The following is a 22,921-nucleotide window of genomic DNA, read 5'->3' on the forward strand; positions in this document are numbered from 1 at the left end:
AAAACATCAGACTGTAGTATGTCGACCAAAATTACCCAAAAAAGTCATAGTATAGTATGTCGTCCCAAATCATCATCATATTTGTGTGTGTCCTTGAGGTGAAGCCAAAACATCTTGGCTGCCTCATAAATTTTTCAGGTAGTTATATAGACAGCATTTGTTTTTGATCATCTTTTTTATCTAGGATTTAGTTAGTTCATTTGATGCTATAAAATAGCAAATGGACATCGGCATGTGTGTGAGGGTGTTGAAATAAAGTGTGGTAAGGTGCAGCAGAAAGCATCCGTGCAAATGACCAACTAAAACCTGGTCTAAAGTTAGTCAAAGAAAATCTCTTGTCAGCACCCTTGAGTATACGTACGTCTGGAGAGAGGCGTTGGTGCAGTTAATGAGATTCCTGTCGCTCATTTTCTCCAGAATCAACAAGGCACTCGTCTCATGACCCTAAGAGGAACGGGCAGTGATGGACAAAGAAAAACAAACATTAATAGAGTAAGTGACAGGTTAATATCCATAATTTACCATGGCTGGTGCATTAGAAAAAACATTTCCTGTCTTGCTACCTTGCTGCAAGCCAGATGCAATGCTGTGTCTCTGTTTGTATCCTGTAATGTTAAGTCTGCTTTAGTGCTGCTCATCAATACTTCTGTAAAACACGAAAGGAGACCGTTACATATCAGAGGTGAAGAAATCCGAAGCTGAGCAGTATATCTATGGGTTAGCAAGTGTACTGACCCACAGCATTGGTCTGTCCATTTAGTGCTGCCATCATTAGCGGTGTCCTCCTTGTGTATGTGTCAACTACATTTACCTGAGCTCCGTGGCTCAGAAGAAGGGAAACACACTCCACGTGGTCAGAAAAGGCTGCAGCGTGAAGCGGTGTCCTGCATGAACACAAACACAGGTGCCATTACAGCGACAGAGCTTGTGCTCACAGTGGTTACAGAACTATGTCATTTTTGTCTCTTACCTGCCCTTTGCATCAGTAGCATTGACAATTGTAGAGCCCAGGGAGTCGATTAACATCTCAGCCACGCCGTCGTTATCATTCATACTACAACGCACAACAAACACCGTCAAAAACCCTCAGGCCAGAGTTCAGCTACATTAAAACAAAGGATAACCATAGACTGTACATAAAAATGGACCAGGATTTACAGTGAATCACACTGGTGTCCACGCATGTGCCGTGATTTATCATCCACTTTCCTCTAACTGGGAACATCATTTACAAATCATATGCTTCTGAGGACCCGAAACTTGGAATTGAGATCATTAAAAAATGTTTACTAACAGAGTTTGACAACCAACAGAGTCACCCTCTGGGAGCTAACTGCTACCACCGTCCTACGTCCTAGACTCCATTTCTCAAACTGTTAGACTACTTCATTTGTATATACAGTCCATGGTGGAAACACATTGTCTTACACAGCACAGTGCAGTGGACTGAATACATTGCCCTTAGTCTTCCTGAACACCTCCTGGTCTAACAACACCTCCACACATGCATCATAACCTGGCGAGACAGAAAGATGAGGGAGAAACAGATGTAAATACAAACAACACAGATGCTGGTAGGTCTACAAATTTGTCCCAGGTAATGTCACGGTACCATTGTAGCAGGCCCAGTGCAGCGGTGTGTAGCCCTGGTTGTCTGTGAGGTGTGTGTCAGTGTGTGAGGTGCTGGTGCCCTGCATCAGAGCACCCAGGGCACCAACACGGCCACAGGCAGATGCCAGGTGAAGAGGGGAACGGCCCCGGATGTCCCTCGCGCACACTGTGGCCCCTCGCTGGAGCAGGGCCTCTACACACTCCTCCTGGCCTGTCACTGCCTGTGTAGAAATGGGACCATGCAAAGCATCAGAAATGATAAACACATACATACAATTTATAATAAACATGTTTTTTTTTTTCCTGAGTGAGTGAGTGTCTGACCCCACGGTGTAGTGCTGTCCTTCCCCACCGGTCCTGCTTTACGACACTGGCTCCTTGACTAAGCAGTGAGTACACACACTCAGTGTGGCCGCTCAGCACTGCCAACATCAGAGGAGTCCTGTTCACAGAGTAAGAAATATGATAAAACAGTGCAGTAAAACTAGTTAGTCAATATAAACAACACGTTAATCCAATTACAGCAGTGAAATACTCCAACCTAAGCCATTGTTTGTTTTTTTTTTACTATGCACACACATACACACTCACTGTCCGTTGCTGTCTGGCGCATCCAAATTAATTTGCTGGTCGTTGTTGCTCATGAGCAGGCGCAAGCACTCTGGGTGGCCATTCATAGCTGCAGCAAACAAACAAACATATTTGGCAGTTTGATTCATTGTTTTTAAGCCACGCCCACACTGCATATATAAGATAACCACTAACTCCATGCAAGATTACACATACTGTCTTGTGATCAATAGTCTTTGCACTCAGTGCTAGTTCCCACTACACAAGTGTCCAGCAACAGGGGGTCACACAAGCGAGAATTGACACAGGGAATGATTTTAATTTAGCTTGTTTTAATGTCCACAGGTTGACTACAGAACCTTAATTATAGCACTGCTGTCACTCAGCCTCTGTTTCTCCATCCTGAATTCTGATTAGTTGGGGTGGCTTGAGTTGCTGCAGGCTCAGATCAAATTTCCAGCATTGTGGAAATGGGATCAGGGTCTGTGACTATCAATACTTCACATTTAGCAAATACTGACTGCCAATTAGTGTCTTGCAAAAAACATGTTGGCAAGAGGATTATCATGTGCTGTGAATTAAGCACATACAATACTGCATCCAAAACAGTTTCAGTTGTTGTACTGTCAGTGTCTGTATATATGTGTAGCTGCATGCATGTACAAACCTGCAGCATGAATGGCTGTCTTTTTCTGTGTGTAGTCATGGGTCATGGGTGAGGCACCATGGTGCAGCAGCAAGGAGACACACTCTTGGTGACCACTTGAGCAGGCAAGGCTGAGCGGGGTGCAGCCCTCTGGGCTACGAACGTCCACATCCAGCAGGGACGCCAGGAGAACCTCTAATGCTCCACAGTGTCCATGATAAGCCTGGGTGAATAAAAAGTAACGCACACACTTTGTTTAAAGGCAGTAGCGGTGGAACTCATCAAAATCAATGGAAAAAAAACATGGTGGAGGGAGTGAAGGAGACAATCTAACCGCCAGATGCAGTGGACTGATGGGGGCCTGGCTCTGTGAGTCACTCAGAATGTCAGTTCCCGATGTTTCCATTAGCTGAAACAGAGACATGGTTTATATATTACTTATGAGAGGTCTTGGTTTAGTTTTGTTAACTCATTACTCCATGTGCGACAATGTTAATGGTATGAGGATGCAGCTGCACAAAAGACATGGCAAATTTGTAGGCCACAAGGGATTTAAGGTTAAAAAGCATTCTCTTTTCTTAGCCTAAAAAACTGATCGGCCAATTGCTATCCCAACAAAAACAAGATAGAGTATGTTTAGCAGTAGCTCAATTTGACTAACACTTCAAGAATCATTCTAAGAGCTCATTGTACAACACTGGCTGATTCAGATTTCTTCCTTACCACATCAAGAGGAGTCTCACTCGCCATCTAAAAGAGACAGACAAAGACTGTTTTTTTTTTTTAAATCAGTAGAAGACATACGTATTTTCATTCAGCACAGCAACTGTACACACCAGTTCCAGGCAGAGTGTGCGTCCATAGGCTGAGGCATAATGCACAGCACTATAACCCTGTTTGTCTCTCACTCCTGGATCGGCATCATTCCTCAACAGGTACTCTACACATCTGACAAAGACAAGGGAGAAGCTTAAATCGGACACTGGGGACTCTGATCCGTAAATATAAATAGGTAAACCTCACAGAAGAACTTACTTTCCATCAGTGTCAGCAGCAGCAGCATAGTGCAGGGGGCTACAGCCTCTCTGGTCCAGCTCATTAACACTTGCCCCGGAGCCCACCAAGGCAAACACACACTGGAAATTACAGTTGGCCGATGCATAGTGTAATGGAGTCCTGGGAAGGTCAGAGAGTCAATGTTATTTATCTCAGTGACATCTTAATACTCTCCATCATTCTCCAAATTGTTCTCAAATGTTAACCAGTGTCTTCAGTCTTTGTTGTTACTAGATTAAATTCAATTTAAGCTCACCTTCCAAAATTGTCTTTCCTGTTAAAGTCTGCTCCTATGTTTAACAGCAGGTTCAAACACTCCAGGTTCCTGTTTGGAGAGCGAGTTTTAATCGTGATATAAATCTCTCAAAACAAAATAAAAATAATTCTATACAGCAGCTCATCAGAGACCAAGAAAATAACAAACGTACTATCAGTATATTCACAATTTAATTTTTCATTTGCAGCCCACACACGTCTCTCATCAGATGATCATTTTATGTGGCTTTGACTCCGTTGTAGCTGCTCAGAGCAAACCAACTTTCAATTCCAATCACCGCCTGTTAGACGGTAGAACACTCTACCGCTTTATCCTCCACATGAGGGTCACGAGGCTGCTGACGCCAATCCCAGCTGGCATAGGACGATACACCTTGGACAGGCCCACCAGTCCATTGCAGGGTATACAACATATAGAGATAAACAACCATTCACTCACAATTTAGAATGTCCAATTAAGCTCTGCAGGTTTTTGCACACAGGGAGAACATGCAAACTCCACATAGAAAGGCCCAGACTGGGATACAAACCAGCAACCTTCTTGCTGTGAGGAAACAGTGCTAGCCACTATGTGGCCCACGTGAATGAATGTGGCTCTGTTTTTCAAAATCTTTGGCAACCATCCTCTAATTATTTTACATGTATCACCTTCCAGCACACAGAGAAGTATGGGCTTTCTGTTTCTCTGTACTCTCAAAAAAGAACAAAAATCATAAAAAAAGACAACAATATACTGTATGAAACAATGGTACAACAGACACAAAAACACTCTTACCCTCCAGCTGCAGCAGCATGTAGACAGGTCCTCCCAAAGTCATCAGTGGTGTCTATGTCAAACTCTGCACAAATATGCTATCAGCAAATTATTTTAAGTTAACAAGGTGTTTGCAGTGACAAGTGTGGTGTCAGCATGAATGTACCTGAGGACAGCAGCTTCCTGCAGCAATCTGAGAAGCCACTGAGAGCTGCCAGGTGAAGAGGGAACATCCCGTGAATGCCCCTCCTGAAAACATAAATGGTAAAGAGTAGTTAGTTATTACAAGACGGGAAGGATACTGTGTGTGTGAAGTTGCAGTTTTCATGACAGACAGAAAACAAAGAGGTTGAGAGGATATGTAACTATCTCTATTCGTATCATTAACAAAGCACAGAATAAACTCAGTTTAAAAGTCAGTTGTTACTGACTTGGCGGTGTTGGCTCCTTGTTTGATGAGAGCTGTGATGATGAGCTCGTGTCCGTAGCGGGCAGCGATGTGAAGGGCAGAGTTTCTGCTCTTGTCCTCACAATCAATCTCAGCTCCTACATACACATAAATAAACATGTATATGTGTGTCATTCAATTACACCTACACAGGAAAGTAAGCACAACCAAGACAAGACACACATTAATATTTATAGATCTTAAAAATCTATTTGAATTGAGGCGCTCACCATTTTGAATGAGGGCCTGACAGCAGGAGAACCTTCCATGGGTAGCTGCCATGTGGAGGGGGGTCTTACCATCCTTACTCTAGACAGATGAAGGGAGAGACAACAACAGACAAGGAAAATAGTTACGATCATCTGAAAACAACATACACAGGATATAAGTATTAGGGAGGTGTAGGTTTGGGCTGCTGACTCAAATGTGAGTCTAACACTGATGTCAAACAGCTAAAATGAACAGAACTTGTCTCAAAAACGTTGACCACACACACACACACAGAGCAGCTTGCAGCCACAGGGAACCATCACATCCCCCATCTTCCATATGGCCTTGCATCTTGAGGCTCTGAGGACTTAATATCAGTTTCCATCACTGCGACCAAAGTGTTACATACACAATCATTTCAAATCTGTGTAGCACACATAAACTGGTAAGAACTTATCTCACCGTCTTGTTTTTATTACATCAAATTGTGTTCTTTAAAAAAATATGATTATATCATTGTCATCAGTATCACTGTGTGTTTCAGTATTTGTGTGAAACTGTATTTGCATATGGACGCACCCGCATGTTGATATGAGCGCCGTGGGCTAACAGCAGCTCCTGACACAGCGCCCCCTGGCGAGAGGAGGAGGCAAAGTGGAGAGCAGAAAAGCCCCTCTCATTCACCTGAATCAAAATACAAATATAATACAATTAAATAAAGACAGTGACCACAAACATACCACGGTACCCATGCACTTTTAATCTGCTATAGGGAGCTGTCATAAGCAGTGTACATTTCTACTTTTACCTGTACTTTTCATGCAGCACTAATTTTGACAATGTCTAGGAAGTCGGGAAGAACCTGTGCAATTCTCAGCTGCTGAAACAGCAGTAGGAAACTGGATAATTTGGATAAAAACTGAATGCGAACTACACAAACCCTTTACCCTTGCCCCTGTCTGTGGCCGTAAGGTCTATATCGATTCCCTGGGCGTGCAGAGGACCACGATATTCGCCAGAAGTGGATCAAAAATATTAACAGAGGGGACTTAGTTCCCAACAGCAACAGCCCGATAAATTTTGGTTAAAATTCGGCAATCTCACAATGAATAGCATGCGGCTGCCTAGGTTAACACAGTGAAAAAGTAATGTCAGCTAAGCAAACTTCGCTGAGCTAGCTCACGTTAGACGCCTCTATCAAGGCTGCCGGGTCGCACAGAGTAAATTAACGCAATGTGGTGTTGTTGTGAAATATGACGTAAGTTGCTCTAATTAGGGCAAACTAATGACCACAATGTAAACATCAAGTAGCTGAGTTAATCAGTGGTGGAGGTAAACAATTTCAACTACTCACATTACTGTAATTCATTGTGGAGTACTCGTACTGTCTGTAATTTTAGATTACAGACAGTACGCTTAGTTACTTTTAAAATCATAATTTGCTACTGAGTAGGCCTACAATTTGAATAAATATCCAGACCTCTCAGCTGCAAAACGCTGCAGCAGGCATAGGTTTGGAGAAGTGACCGTGACCACTGTGCAGAACAGTGCAGGACAGCAGAGGGTGACGGACAACGTGCCACCGCAGTACTGGTGGCGCCACTAGATGGCGAAACACACAACTATATATTCTATATATTCCACACATACCTGATTGACATTGGTCCCCGTCTCGATGAGCTCACTGACCACCACGTCCTGTCCATTATAACAGGCCAAATGCAGTGGGGTGTTGCCATAGGCATTTACCTCGTTAACCTATGCAAAGAGAGAGAATTAAACATATTATATTACTACACGATCGTGCCATTCAAGATAGCTTGTATAGTTACAAGTAAAGATTTAGCAAGTTGTATGGGTCATAACACAGGATGTACATAAGAATATTGCAAGTGCATATGTACTAACGTGGACACCCAGGCTCAGCAAGTAGTGCACGGTGCTGCCCATGCCACTGGAGGCAGCTGTGTGGAGAGGAGTATAGGCCTTCTTGTCCTTACAGTCCACCTCAGCTCCACTGGCCACCAATAATTTCACCACTTCAAGGTGACCTAAAACCAAGGACAGAGTATGAGGCGAGTTAAAGTCAATCCAGTGCTTTCTACCCTGTTCAGTTTCTAGAATCAACTACTAGGAACTGCAATCTTACCCATGTAGGCTGCCCAGTGGATAGCCCTCCTGTCCTTCTTATCAAACGCATTAATGTTGGCTCCTCTGGACAGAAGCAGCTTCACCATCTGACAAAACATGGAGCACGTTGAGTATGTGCTGATGAATCTTTGTTTGCATGAGTGTATTAGGAAAAGAAGACCAACCTCTACGTGTCCACTGAAGGCAGCATGATGCAAGGCAGTGCGTCCTGCGCGGTCAGAGACGTTTACATTGCTAAGCAGAGGAACCAAAGCCTCTGCGCAGCGTACTGCCTTGTTGCTCGCTGCTACATGAAGCGGTGTCTGCCAGTTCTTGTCGCGAGCGTTCACATCTGCACTGTGTTTCAACAACACTGACACTGCATCCTGGATGGACAGGGAGCATGGGTCATGAGGTGAGCAGACTCTTTTTTTTTTACACTGTCACAGTGTGCTGACCAGTGTGCTTAATGAAGCAAGGGCTTTAATGAGAACACTACAAAATAAATAAAAAGACACAAGTGCTAAAGCACAAGTTCCAAGAGGTTGTGTCAATTTACCTCTGACTGTATTCATCTATAAAACATATTACAGCTCTAATTATTTTCTCTGGGTGTCCATGTTAGCTGCGTTAGTAAATATCCCTGTGTGTGTGTGTGTGTGTGTGTGTGTGTAATATATTACCTCACTACAAGAAGCAACAGCTCGGTGAAGAGGAGTTAGCCACTTGTTATCTTTGGCGTTGACTCTGGCTCCTTGCATAAGAGAAGGAAATTGTACGTGTGTGTGACAGAGAGACAGAGAGAAGTCAACAAGAGTGACAACAAACATGTAAAAAAAAAAATGTCTTCTCAATGACACTTGAATGAGACTGTGAATCAAAGCCAAAAACTAATTATAAAGATGTTAAAAGAGATTTTTATGCGACTTCTTTGCAGTGGGTTCTATCAACCAGCAGAGCTTAGGAGATTAGACACTCCCAAGAGCCAAATTGGAAAGCTCAAGGGGTTAAAATAGCTCTGACGCTGCACCTGTTGCTGACTCATCAAATTATTGAGAAACACATTGAGTACACATACAATCACACACCAACACACTTTTGTCGTATGTTATGAGTCACTACAATATTGGTTTTGTGTATATGTAGACGTTTATTGAAACGATTGCAGCATTCATTGAAATTTTTTGAAGGACGAAAAAGAACACGATTGCATAGGTTGAGTGCTGGATTATGCCTCAGTCCCAAGCTCAAATAGATACAAAGCAGCTGGAAACAAGCTTGCATTTTAACAATAAATCAAGAAAATCTCTACAATAAATAAAAAAAAATATTACTAGTAGATGATTAAGTGGATTGTTTAATAAATGGGTAGATTGCAATCTGCTATGTTTACCAGACAGGATGAGCAGCTCAATGATCTCTGCGTCTCCCAGGTACGCTGCAGCATGCAGAGGTGTCCTCTTCTCATTATCCTAACAGGAGAACCAAAGAAAACACTAATTACACCATAACATCATTTCTTTTTTTTTTAACCTCATTCATTACACACACACCAAACAAAATCCATAAACCCCACACTAGGAGACCACAAGAAACATGAGACTTTGGCCACGAGTGGAAAATGTCCATCAACTGGTCACTTGCATTCTCACTTGCATCACTCTACTGCACCCCCCACCTCTCTGTCTACTCCAACTCAGTAGAGAGCAATTGGAAGAGTGGGGCTATAAACAAATGTCATGTGACCACAAGAGGTGCTGACTCCAGGGAGACTCAGTATGATAATGAACTCAGCATTATTAGACCCACACAAAGATGGAAGCACAGAGAGAAAAACATAGGCTAGAAAACTATGGGGTGTAAACAGAGAAGATGAAGAATAGACAGTGAAAGTGATGGGAGAAAAATGGCAGAGAGGTATCAGGTGAAGGTCGTTGGACAGTGGAGAATGTTATGAAGGGCTCATGTGTCCTGTCCTGGTTGACAGCTTTACAAAATGGGAAAGGAAAAAAGCTGCCAAAAGGCACTCTTAGTCAATCGATAAATAGCTACCCAGATCAATTGTAGCATGCAGGCTGACTGCTGCTCTACTTGGTGTCGTTTATACTGGGATGCAATCAGAGTAAAAATAACAGTGTGACTAACCTGAATGTTGACATCCTCCTTCTTAAATATGAGGGAGCGAACTTCATCTGGGTCCACTTTGAAGATGGCTCTTAACAAAGATGGCTACAGACAAAGAAAAAGAGAGAGACAAGTGCTGATGAACAACACCTACGTCCTTCATTCAACTTGCAAGGCAGTCATTTTCTATGTTGACAACTGACATTTAAGAAATTTCAAAGGAGAGGGTCTGTAATCCCAGGCTGGGAGAAAGCCAAAGGTCATAAAATGGCTTTATATCACACGTTTGTTTACAACAGTATCAGCTGCAGCATAGAGCTCAAAAACACACATACACACCATTATGTAAATGTCTGAGTCCATCTGTGAGTGTTAAAGCTGTGCTCTGTTGCCATGCGGTGTGAGGCCACTTGATAAGAATGTAAACAGTGACGTGAAAGACAGGTGCAATGTGGGAAGAAATTTCTCTGTAACTAACAAAGCATTTACTATTCCACCACCATTTGGAATCAGCTAACTAAGTTACACAAAGCACTTGTGAAGTCATGTTCCTGAGAAGAGATGTGACATTTCTTCAAAAGGAAAATGCAAAAACATCCTGGACACATACCTTACAACATCACTCCCCTTGGATTATACTGCATACATCTGTATGTGTGTGTGTACATAGTTAGCATATACATAGATACATGGTGCTGCCTGACACTGATGCTCAGCAGACATCATAAACCCTCTGTGGTATTGCTGGGCTACAGAACGGCATGAGCCCATACAAAATTAAAGGCTAAAGGAAGGAACACTATATTAAGCTCACAATTCATTTCTGAATACTGCTGCTTTCAAAATAGTTCTCCAATAAACAATGAGAAAACATGCATGCATGTTGACAATATCATTGCTCAATCTTTATTGAATCTTTCCATTTTTAGCAGGTAGGCTGCTAGCTTGGTAGCTTTTCATACTGTTTATCTTGGCAAAGGAATTTTTAAAAATACTAACAAGCAAGAGGTGGAGGGAGGGAATGGTGCCTGAAATAAGGACCCAATGGCAGGCCTCTATGTTGAAAAATATAGATCAGAGTTTAGCAAACCTGGAAATGCTGCTGTTCTCTCTCTCTGTCTTGTTTCATCCACAAACCAAAATTATTCAGTTTTAATGATTTCTTTGTTATATGGAAAAAAGAAACCAGAAAATATTAACATTTAAGAAGCTGAAAAAACTACTTGATTATCAAAATAGTTGACAAGGAATTCAGAAATTGATTAATCGAATAATTGTTGCAGCCCTACTATAAAGTATTGAAAAAAATATTGTGAGCCATTTTTTGTGTGTATATCATAATTTTGTATCATCATTACTATATAATGACCATCTTACTTGACAACTATAGCTAATCTTCCTTGTTTCAATGGCTTACTCTAAGATTAATATTATTCTCTAGTTTATAAACCTTAGACAGCACACTATGACCAGTGCTTTAATATTGTGCTTCACTATTACTGATAATGCACTCACAAGTTAAACAAATATATGAACACTGACATGATGATGCACTTCTAAGGTAGGCCCTGTGTTTTTCAATATACCAAGTGTGACCTCTACAATACTGTGTCTGTCAATAATCTTGCACACTAATCTTGCACATTTACACCCTTTTCCCCAACAGGGGCTGCCACATTAAGTGAGATTTGAGTTATGCCATTCAGTAAAATATAAACACCACCATGTGAACCTGCTTGGTAGTCTCAAGCTATGTCCCCATACCTCTCTCATTTCATCCCAACTAAAAATAAGTGGGGCCGTTAGGCATGTTGTTATCCATCTCTTGCCTACTACTCTGAAGAACATCAAAACTATGTCAAAGATCAAGAAGACAAATACGAAACACAGACCCTATCATCGGGGCCGACACATCTTCATCGGCTTTGCATCAATATGCACACTTCAAAGAGCATAGACTGAAGAGTTATTATTACCATGTTTCAATGTACACTTGCCCTTTATACAGCCAACACTGAAGACTACAAAGGCCTAGGCTTTGCTGATAATCTATTCAAACCTGCAGCTATCTCATATGGCTGAGCTATGTTAGTGATGTTATTGGTGCTATATTTAGCACTAGACAGCATGTGCCGGCATGGCTTTGTCTTTAAATGCAATAGAACGTGTGACAATGTACTTCAGCACAGGTTTTAACTTGAGAACAAGGGAATACGAGAGTGCTGGTGTGGTTAAAAATCCAAGTGAATGCTGACATTTAGACACCAACCGGATATAAACCGAGAGAAGACAACACCTCCGGTGAAATGATGATTGAGCCAAGTCAGATTCATTCGATAGATGAGCAAAAAGAAGAGCCCATCTCACCTTGTCCTCTTGCGCAGCAGCCCTTCGAGAGGCATGATGGGACCTGCGGTCTGGAGATGATTTGGGCCGAGGAGGTGGGGGTGAAGATGAGGGCTCATCCTCCTCCACCTCCTCCAGCACCACAATGCACACACGGCTAGCCCGCTCTGACCGCATCAGTAATGAACACTCATACACACACATCAACACAATCACTCTCACTCACACACACACACTCATACAGTGTTCCAACCTACATATATGTGCACAATTAAGGAGCACAAGGGTCAGCAAGAAATCCCACTGAAAGTGTGATTTCCTCAGGAACAAACACAGTTCATGTTCAAGAAAAATCCAATGTCCTCCATCGGTCAATGTTGCTTTGCTGCATGTCTTCTCTCCCTTCTTCCCTTTACCCCACGCTCAGACTCCCTGTGAACAGCAGCAGCAGAGACAGCAGGGAATTCCTCTGCGTAATGGTGTCAGTGAGCGGCATGCAGCAGAATGAGCTGGAGCTGCCGAGCAGCACACACAGGAAGCCACATATCCTCACTGCTATGCTGCAGCCAGGAATACACACACTCTCTCACACACACACATACACACACACACACACACACACACACACACACACAGACCCTGTGATTAGCACGGACAGGGGCTGTAGCACCCCACGTATACAAGTGTATGCATTGCTAGTTTCCGATAGACTGCTGAAGCCTGTTCTTTCAAATGATGAGGTGGGGGAGGGGGGAGAGGAGGAGAAAGAGAGAGAGAGAGGAAGGAGGGTTAAATTATTGTAGGCAGGTACCTACTAAAGCACTACAACATCCTCTGTCAGCTGGTACAGAAAGTTAGTCAGATACATAATCAATTTAAAATAGAGTATTTAAAGATGTTTCCTTGTTCTCTGTATATGTATAAATACTATCAAGTCATACACCGCCAAAGTTAACCAAGTAGTGCTGTCTTTTACTGTTGGTATAAAAACATAAATCAAATGCTTGTTTTACAGAATGAGCTTCATCATTATTGATTCTGCAAAGAAAATCCTATGTTCAGCAAACATTACCATGTTGAATGTAGAATGATTCAACACATTCTGAATGTTTGCATTTGTATCATGCTATATCAAGCTTATACTCTCTGGTAATGTACATTTAAAAAGATACCGTATGTAAAATGTATCAACATTTATTATTGAATATTGAAAATCCCTCACCTAATTCTCTCCTTTCAAGTGTAGGAGAACCTATGTAGCCTTCACTTAGCATTTAAACTCAAAATATGTTTAGTTTGTCCATTGCAGGCTATTGTAAAAACACAACGCTCCAAAATGACAAAGTATTTATTTATTTATACTAAGAAATTATCCTCAATTTCTGCCAAAAGTAATCTCACCTAAATTATACACAATGGACCTTTATTATATGATGTGAAACAAATGGGGATTGAAGGTTTCCTCATTTTCGGTTGAGTGCCAAGCCTGAGATACAACGAACTTCATGTGAGAAACAGAACAATGTTTGGTTGTTTATGGAATTGCTAAATATGATTTTAGTGGTCTACATTTTTATAAATCCGGTGCTAAAATAGAGGTGCCCTTTCCTTCCAAATAAAAGAGAATAAAGGAAAATGGATACCAGGACAGGATGTGTGTGTGTGTGTGTGTGTGTGTTCTCATATACCCTTTGGTGTATCAGTGGCATAGCTTCAAAAGTCTCCATCTCCTCATTATAAAACTGGAACACAGGCTTTGCCAGTAAATGTGAGGGTAGCAAACAAGACCACTTTGTCCGTGCATGTCTGTGTATGTCTCAGTGTCTCCTTCATATTCAACACAGATTCTAAAAAGAACAGTCTTGCCAAGCCACACAACCCCATTAACTCAGAGAGAGGGAGGGAATGAGGACAAATGAGAGAGAGGGAGAAATTCATTTGGATAGAGAGTTTCCACAGTCCTAAACTTTGAATTTAATGGACTTACCATTTATAAACTTCATGTGAAGCACAGCTATATTTCTGTTCCTGCAGCATATAAGATGACATTGCAGGTCTGCTGGCACAAATAAAGAATGATGTTTGGGATGCAAAGTATATAAACAAACAATATTTATTTCTACTTGCAAGCATTAGGGGATTCTGAGCAGTGTAGCCTTAAGATGTTTACAAAGCAACTATTTGCAGAACAGAAATTAGACTTTGGGTAACTTCTACAAAACTCAAAACAAAGCAAAGGTAAAAATAAATAAACAATAATAATAATAATAATAATAATAATAATAATAATAATAATAATAAAAAAAAATAAAATAAGGCAGGCAATTGTTAAATGCCTGCTTATTAAATCCACAAACTGGTGCTCGTACAAAAATGTAACCCCAGAGTTAAAAACACTGTGGGCGAAACTGATCTCATCACATCAACGTCTGGGGGATGCAGGCACAATATTGTCACAAATACCAACAAACAAAACCACCTTGCAGTGTAGGAGCTTCTTCACAAGTTAGCTGTTGGCAACTGGACTTGCTTAAGTTAAATTGAAGACGTTTTCAACTCCAATCCTTCAGTTCATCGTCAATTTAACTCAAGCATGTCCAGTTGCCCACAGCTAACTCCTTAAAATGCCCACCACCTGGATGACCTGTTGCAACACATTTTAGAATGGAATGATTTTGACGACTGCGGGAATGTGAGTGGACGTGTAGAAAACTTGCAAATTATAGGAATCACCGATGCCAGAAATGAAGAAGCCTCTTGGCTGAGAGGTAAAACGTCTTTAACTTCTGAAGATGACAATGACTTGGATGACAGAACCTTCACAGACAACACAGCAGCTTCACTTCATGATGAGAGAGAACCAACATGACTGTGAGTCTGGCATGTGTGAGCAGAAATATACAAGCTAGCTGTCCTCTGCTTTGACCCTGCGACAGGATGCACTGTGTGTAATGTAATCCCAGTCCAGACACACAAAGGCCAGCACGTGTTGTGGATCCATGCGTGTGCTGGGACAGTGCCAATGATGATGCTGACTCTCAGAGATTTTACAGCTTTTAAAGATCGAGAGATGGTGATCTATGGTAAAGCTTTTTCTGTCATGACACAGCATGTATGGTATGCAAAGGCCAATTGCCAATATAACATTATCCATTAACTGCTCTTGGTGTTTGAGAACCTGAGGAGGAGTCATTAAGTAACATCAGAACAGCATCAGAAGAGACATTAAATATCAACAGGTGACAAAGAAACTTCACCTTTATGATGACTCTTTGATGGATTGTGCTGCTTTGCAATCATATAATTGACATGAAATTATTTAGTTATTGTAGGACATTCATTCTGAAGTTGAAATTACATTTTAAATCTATTCTGATTATCTCTGATGACTAAGACATATACATCCTGCCCATTCAAAATCTGTTTACCAGTGAAGCCATGGTGATTCATGTATATGGATTTAAGCCTGACAGAAAAGAAATGGGAACCTATAGCAATTGCTGTGTGTGCATACTGTACACAAATAACTTAAGCAGAAACAGAAGCAAGTTGTTATATAATGCATAGAGGCTCAATAGAAAGTATCCATTAACAGCATACTGCTGATGTATGCACCCTGGTCACATCTAAAAAGCCCTGGGTAAGTAAACACACACTACAACACTCTCTCTTGTATGCCTGACCTTCTGTTTTCAATGTGTGTGATCTGTTAATGCCTATCTCCACCTCCCTCCTCAGGCAGGACCACAGTCTGGTTAGGACACAACTCTAATATCTTTCTAAAGAGTACCCTCTAGAGGACAAACACAGGCCCATGACAAAAGTGAAACACTCCATCCGCCGACCCGTTACACTGTGTGACTATTTCTGCCCCCCTGTGTGTTTCTCTTTCAGTAAGCACAACGCAGGACAATGAAGAATAGAAAGGGGGATCTTATCACACACACTCTTCCGTTTATTACATGTCTGCGACTGTCCGGAAGAATGGACAGTCTGGACAGGCGACGGAACTGCACAACCACTGACCCATTGTAAAGCAAGTTTTATCAAACTCCACCAAGTTCATGAAATTTTCTCAGTGTAATAATTTATTCAATAAACATAATAACACAACATATGCCCGTCATATTTACTTACAGTAGTATAACTAACGAGATGTAACTTTGGACCTTTATGTGATTAGCCACACTTACCAAAAAGGGTATGGAATTCTCTAGGAATGACTAGATACCAGTTTTAGGTGACCAATATTAATAACAGAACTTTGAGTATCAACAGATAACAAAACCAGTCAAAAAAACAACTTAGCGGTTAATGACATAGTTGTGCTGATGAGTTTACATACAATTCAATTACATAATGCTAGTGATGCTCAACATACATGCAGCCCTCATTCACATGACAGCGACAGTACACACCTCTGCAGTCTGTGCCTATACAGCCTGTGCCAAGTAATGCATTTACTGTATGTGATAATAAACATCTATACATCAAATTAGATTTTACTGTTTTCCTATTGCAACATCTGAGCCAGTGATTTTTGACCAGACCAATGTCGGATCGGTTTCGGTCATGCCTGAAAACTACTCCTGTGTCACTGATGTATGAGTGAGATAACCACTGCAGTGTCTTTCATGAGATTTGAGCCTGTGTATCGTGTGCGATTCACACACTCAGCTTAAGACGTGGGAGCCAGAACCACCTGCTATTTTAGTCTGACAGACTTTCTTATTTATCTACAGCAACAGGTGACAGTGCACAGCTGCCCCACACAGAGCGTGGGGCAAAATAGACAGCTGACAAAAGAAGGTTCCCGAGGTAGAAAATCACCAGCCTAGACTTGGGTAATGTGCAGATATGGAATCAAATTCATTACAACAGTTTAATCCAACTCCACAGCAATAACCCAATTGTGTGTAAGACATCATAAACTCATCAGCCACTTTGTTAGGTACGCAGAACACTTACTGAAATTGCAAGAGTGGCACACAGTATGGTCTTCTGCCACTGTAGCACATTTGCTTCTATGTTTGACGTGTTGTGGTGAGAGATGGTCTTCTGCATACTTTGGTTTTAACAAATGCCTATTTGTGTTACTGCTACATTTAGATCACTTCGAACCAGTCTAACCCTCTCTACACTCTGGTATCACCCAGACAACTGCAGCTGATTGAATATTTTGTCATATTCAGACCATTCTCTGTAAACCCTAGAACTGGTTGTGCAATAAAATCCCAGTAGAGCAACAGTTAATGTACACCAATGACCATGCCATGTTTAAACAAAACTTCCCTAAAGACACTTGCAGTCCTACTTCCAAGACACAGAACAAGATGTATGACAAAATTGTCAGCAGTTGTCTTTATGCCAAATTGCATTGACTTACTGACATGTTATGGCAGATTAGATGTTGACAAGCAGTTGAACGGATGTACCTAATAAAGTGGCTGGTGAGTGTACGTGTGTTTATTTGTAACAGTTTTTAACTACATATGCGGTCTTAGCCACACTGTTTTTACCCTCGTAGCTACTATCATCCAGCTGTGCTCACTACTCCATCACCACCAGGGACAGAGACAAACACTAAAAAGAAAAAGGAAGAAAAACACCCAGTGAAACAACAAAAACATTGATCTGACGTGAACTGACCACTTAAGCGGGTCAATTAAAGTGAGGCAACGGATGACGTAACGGTTTTTTACGTTACGGTTCTATCTTAAAAGGAGTTACAGCTAGCTAGTTAGCTAACATGTCAACTGTCAGTGCACTTAACCGACCCGCAACATTAGCCTAGCCATAAGACCATTATTTATTAAAAATGTGTCGTCACGCAAGTCGTTAAAGTCACCAAGTAAACTTTTTTACACTGCATGTTGGTGAAGTTGCGCTATCACCAATGTGGGCACTTAAACGAGTCTTTGTGTCGACTAGTTAACATGCAAACTAGCAAAACAGCATTAGGGGCACCACAGACTCAGCTCGACGGTAAGTGTTAGCTGGAAGGAGAATATGAGGTTACCTGGTCTTGTATCTTCAACACAGCCATGTTGCCTGTGGAAAGACCGAAGGAGGCACTAACTAACTCGGCCGGGAGTTCCAGTAAATTAACCTAACGGGGGGGAGAAGGGAGGGGTGAAGGAGGACAGACTCCCCGGAGTCAAACGGTGCTGCTTCCCTCCTCTTCTCCCTTCCTTCCTGCCGTGGACAAACTCATCGCATCACGGGACAGACGTGACACCACGGGAAAGTTGGGATATAAAAAAAGCAGACAGTGTTGACAAGTCTGGACATGTTATACAAATATTTACAAATTTGTGTAATCCGTTTCTTTGTAAAACGGATTACACGTGTACAAGTGCCCGTCCCCCGAGGACAGTGGACAATCGCTTTTTCCATTCATGTCCATGTGGTTTGACATTACACTTATTTTTAATTCAAATGCAGACACCCAAAATGCATATCCGACTGTCATTAATTTCAGCCTTTACTGCAGCCGCCTTCCCTTGCATTTACATATCTTTGGACCTCGTATTGGAAATTTCAGTGAGCAGGCCATACCTGACCATGAGTCAATTGTCCAATTATTTCTGAGCCCCTGAAAATGGACAATAATGTACAACAATGTTTATAATTCCTCAATGGATATTGCAATTATTTGTGTTCAATTCCTCAAATTAAAGCAGAGAGTCCACATTTTTAATCACATGTTGATTCTTTCATTTCCAATTCTCTTTGGCGGTGCGCAGAATATGTGTCTTTCCCAAATATATATGGAACATACTGTAAATCAACGTGGCAAACTATCTCAATGAACCAGACATTTCCAAGAGATACACAGTATATTTGATGGATGAAATGAAATAATACTCATTTAATGCATGCCGTTTTGCACCCTTTTTTTTATTTCAGCTTTAATGCATTCAATTTACTACACAACTTGAGATGGGGAAAAAAATAATACTGTTCACTCAAAACAAGATAGACTATGAGTTTTAGGAACAATCAAATGACCTAATTATTGATCTGTGCGAGTGATTCTGGATCAAGCCAGTTCATTTTTAAATTCAGGCACACAGTTATTATTATTTGATTTGATCTGAAATGAGTATAAGACAATGAACCGGATCATCACAAATATTTGTCAATGCTCTTTCACAATGTGTCCTCAGACTGTTTGCACTTGTTTCCGGTCGCCGGAGGGGACCTGAGAGTAGAATCTCCTGCATGAAATGGAGCCGGGGTCGCAGGTATATCCATACTGACAGCAGTGGCGTCCATCTTTGCAACACTGGCCCTGAAATTGGTTTAAACATTGGTGTTGGAACATAATACGGACCATTCAACCATTGGACTACTGTATCAAAACAGTGCTAAGCATGTCCATGTCACAGCACACATTTGAAGCAGCCGCAGCAGTATGAGATCTTCTGTATTCTGAGATCATGTTAGAATCTATGTCAAACCAAATTATTTAACAGTTGCACAACATGCATGACGCATACCAGTGGATAAGGGCAGCAGCTCCACTGGCCTGTCACATCCTTGCAGCATGACGTTCCTTGTGGGCAGTAAAACCTGGAGTCACAGTGGATGACTTCAGCGTTGGCAGCACCGTCACTGGCTTCAATTAGAGCTGTCATAGGTGTCTGAAAAAGATAAACACGGACCATTATACTCCATTATTTATATAATTCATCACTAGAATTTTCATTTACTAAACTTATTTTTACGTAAATTATACATCTTGCAACACCTCTAAAACCCAGTTTCTCATTTTAAATATTAAATCTGCCCACAGAAATTGGCAAAGGATTGGCTGCATGCATGTGTAGAAAGTTCCATATTCTGTGATTTGTTCTACCTTCGGAGCACTGGCTTCATCGTCTGGAGGAGAAATAAGAGAGGCTGGGACTGATGAAAAAGCTTGTTTAGGAGTGAAAGGATATCTCAGGTTCCGTCTCAAACAATGCGTGTAAGTCAGGTCACAGTCGAAGCCATAAGGACAACAGTGGTAGCCATCCAGACAGCAGCGGCCCTATAAACCATTACACAACAACAACGACAAAACATTAGTTTTACACTTCAAGTCACCCCAAAAATCTGAGTTGGAACCTGAAGTAAATGTCGTGTCAGTAATGTGTTAAAGGATTTTCATTAGTCACGTGTCGTATTGCACAAGAGTATGTACAGTAGGTCAACTTACAGGAGAATATGGGCAACAGAACCAGACACCTTGTGGGTGTCTGCAGCAGGTGGTGCCATCAGGGCAGGTGTAATAGTTGTCACAGTGGACACGTTTTAGTTCTGGAACTTGGTTGTTTATGAGCTCCTGAAGGGCAGGAAAAGTAGTCAGAATGAAATGGTTTATCTAAATATGAACAGGTTAAACACCAGGTTGGCTGAAAGAAATAAAGTCTCCAGGGCAATTTATCTGCCCGGCCAAAATCACTATGAACTATATAAAAGCTGCTGCTCTACATGTAAACTTTACACCACTGCATTTGTTAATAATTAAAGCATTTCATTTGACTTGTTTCATTTAAACCAACCAGACATTTCCAGGAGATACACAGTATATTTGATACATGAATAAGAATAAGCATTTAATGCATGCAACAACAAAAACAGAGCAGAGATGAGAATACTACCCTTCACTCAAAACGTGATAGACTATATGAGTATTAGGAACAATCAAATTATTGATTTGTTTGAGTGACTGTTAATCCATTCAGTTCATTTTTCAATTCAGACAATTATTATTAGCCTAAGGCAGTGTTTCTCAATCCTGGTCCTCAGACTCACTGCCCTGCATATTTTAGATGTTTCCCTGATCCAACACACCTGATTCTAATAAATGGGTTGTCACTAAGCTTTTGAAGAGCTTGTGGCTGAGCTCCCTATTTCAGTCAGGTGTGTTGGAGCAGGGAAACGTCTAAAGCATGCAGGGCAGTGGGTCCCAAAGACCAGGATTGAGAAAATTGGCCTTAGGGACAGCAGTGGGTCAAGTCAGCACAGCACACAGCCCTGGCTCAACATCAGTCTCAACTACTACAGATTGTGTTACTCAGTGTGGAGATTCCTCTGACTTACGTTTGGATATGCGCACACAAACACCACCATCAACAGACACAGTGTGATCCTCAACATCTGCAGAAGGAAACAACATGGAGTTTATGCGACTCAAACAAACCTCACACAATATTGTGTACAATTTCTGAAGTCTTCCCAAGTCAAATCTTCAACTCACCACTCACTTTGTTTTGATTCTGCAACTGTTAGTTTCATTTTAGCTCATACTAAAAACTCTCAAAAACGGACAGATCTGTTTTCACAGATAATGGAAGTATGTTTATATAACAGCAATCACTGATTTCTGCCACTTACCTTGAGACAGTGAACTGATTTGACACGTTCCTGTGCCGCCTTACACTTCCTCAAACTCAACAGCACATCACTCTTTATGTGGAAGTTAAATCCCTCCCACTTTACTGCACCCACCAGATCACACACCCTTATGTCCTGTGACTGTCAGTTTAAAAAAGTCAAGTTCACAAAACTGACTATTTACAGATTGAGAATTGGGATTTGAGGCATAGGAATTAAGTAACATCAGGCTGCAACACACACGCACACACGCACACACACACAGCTCATATTAACCTTTGGTTTCTTTACTTTGTGCCAGTCACAAGACCCGCTTGTAAAACCTCAGGGTTAATATTCTACACATTAACTTTTTAACATTATACCAGTTACAGTAATTGTAACTAACCATATGCATTAACACCAATGAATGTCTGAATCGTTACTTGTTTTTATTTTTAAATTGCTTTAATTCCCTAATTCAATACATTAAAAATTGAATTGTGTACCTTTTACTCTTCCTATTACTGGTATCTGACACACTGTTTTATTACTTGTACCTAGTTCATTTACATTCAAAACAGTAAATGTTGCACCTACACCAAAGGAAATGGAAGTCTTTATACAAATCAAAGTTAAGTTTATTACTTCCCCATTTGCTAAAACTATTCATGCTTGAACAGAACATACACTTGAGGATGATATGGAGATACGGCATTTAAAGGGCTGATGAAATCCTTTCAAAACAAAACTCATTGAATTTTTAGCCAAACAGCAACAGTGCCGTGCCAAAAGTATTTGCCCCCTTTCTGATTGCTTCCTTTTTTGTGTATTTCTCACAGTTTCAGATCAACCTGATTTTAAAGTTATGAAAGGAAAAAATAAGACCCTATCCAAACCTACCTGTAAGACCTGTTGAATAAAATGTGATCCATTATCCACAAATGAATAAAACTTGGAACTTACCAAAATTACACCAAGGATGCACCTTCCAAAACGTGTGTCTCGTTACATCTGGATCATACCAACAGTCAGTGGTAGTGAGATGGGTCTGCTTTAGGACTGTGGGTGATGCAACAGGGCAACAATCGCAAACACACCAGTAAGTCCACCTCTGAATGGCTTAATAAAAGGTAAAATAAAGGTTTTGGAGAGGCCTATTCAAAGTGCAGACTTAAATCTGATTGGGATGCTGTGGCATGACCTTAAACAGGCTGTTCATGCTAAAAAAATACCCTTCAATGTGGCTTAACGAAAACAAATCTGCAAGGAAGAGTGAAAATTGCTTGATTACTTTCTGTTTTTGAATGTTTTGTATCACTGTTATTTGGTCTCGACACATTTTAGTGCAATATTCTGCTATAAATGTTAAAAGATGATGAATAAG

General features: G+C 41.1%; 2 protein-coding genes across 3 annotated transcripts in view; both read right to left on the reverse strand.

The window, feature by feature from the left end:
- LOC122786434 (serine/threonine-protein phosphatase 6 regulatory ankyrin repeat subunit A) overlaps positions 1–18,374 on the reverse strand; it is a 19,964-nt gene extending 1,590 nt beyond the window's left edge. Inside the window, exons 1-27 of one of the 2 annotated variants that reach the window (XM_044052730.1) lie at positions 18,191–18,374; positions 9,847–9,930; positions 9,095–9,173; positions 8,385–8,455; positions 7,887–8,087; positions 7,721–7,808; positions 7,480–7,622; positions 7,222–7,329; positions 6,151–6,255; positions 5,592–5,670; positions 5,345–5,459; positions 5,080–5,162; positions 4,935–4,998; positions 4,140–4,208; positions 3,863–4,003; positions 3,664–3,775; positions 3,551–3,577; positions 3,162–3,236; positions 2,849–3,050; positions 2,203–2,290; positions 1,936–2,053; positions 1,613–1,832; positions 1,429–1,516; positions 971–1,054; positions 736–884; positions 564–646; positions 362–444 (exon numbers count right to left, since the gene is read on the reverse strand). In XM_044052730.1, coding sequence (XP_043908665.1) covers positions 362–444; positions 564–646; positions 736–884; positions 971–1,054; positions 1,429–1,516; positions 1,613–1,832; positions 1,936–2,053; positions 2,203–2,290; positions 2,849–3,050; positions 3,162–3,236; positions 3,551–3,577; positions 3,664–3,775; positions 3,863–4,003; positions 4,140–4,208; positions 4,935–4,998; positions 5,080–5,162; positions 5,345–5,459; positions 5,592–5,670; positions 6,151–6,255; positions 7,222–7,329; positions 7,480–7,622; positions 7,721–7,808; positions 7,887–8,087; positions 8,385–8,455; positions 9,095–9,173; positions 9,847–9,930; positions 18,191–18,217 — 2,786 coding nt within the window. In that variant the 5' untranslated portion in view covers positions 18,218–18,374. Of the gene's footprint in view, positions 1–361; positions 445–563; positions 647–735; positions 885–970; positions 1,055–1,428; positions 1,517–1,612; positions 1,833–1,935; positions 2,054–2,202; positions 2,291–2,848; positions 3,051–3,161; positions 3,237–3,550; positions 3,578–3,663; positions 3,776–3,862; positions 4,004–4,139; positions 4,209–4,934; positions 4,999–5,079; positions 5,163–5,344; positions 5,460–5,591; positions 5,671–6,150; positions 6,256–7,221; positions 7,330–7,479; positions 7,623–7,720; positions 7,809–7,886; positions 8,088–8,384; positions 8,456–9,094; positions 9,174–9,846; positions 9,931–12,192; positions 12,846–18,190 lie in introns of those variants that run through there. The other variant, XM_044052729.1, reaches the window with a different exon arrangement.
- Positions 18,375–19,050: 676 nt separating this feature from the next.
- Positions 19,051–21,695, reverse strand: LOC122786567 (progranulin-like). Its single transcript, XM_044052957.1, has 6 exons — positions 21,556–21,695; positions 21,262–21,318; positions 20,375–20,500; positions 20,033–20,206; positions 19,674–19,817; positions 19,051–19,465 (listed from the first exon to the last, which is right to left on the reverse strand). Exons 2-6 carry the CDS (start codon positions 21,316–21,318, stop codon positions 19,337–19,339), a joined length of 630 nt encoding a protein of 209 aa, XP_043908892.1. The 5' UTR covers positions 21,556–21,695; the 3' UTR covers positions 19,051–19,336.
- Between the last annotated feature and the right edge of the window lie 1,226 nt (positions 21,696–22,921).

The sequence above is a fragment of the Solea senegalensis genome, linkage group LG20 (genome assembly GCF_019176455.1).
Source record: "Solea senegalensis isolate Sse05_10M linkage group LG20, IFAPA_SoseM_1, whole genome shotgun sequence".
Taxonomy (NCBI): Eukaryota; Metazoa; Chordata; class Actinopteri; order Pleuronectiformes; family Soleidae; genus Solea; species Solea senegalensis.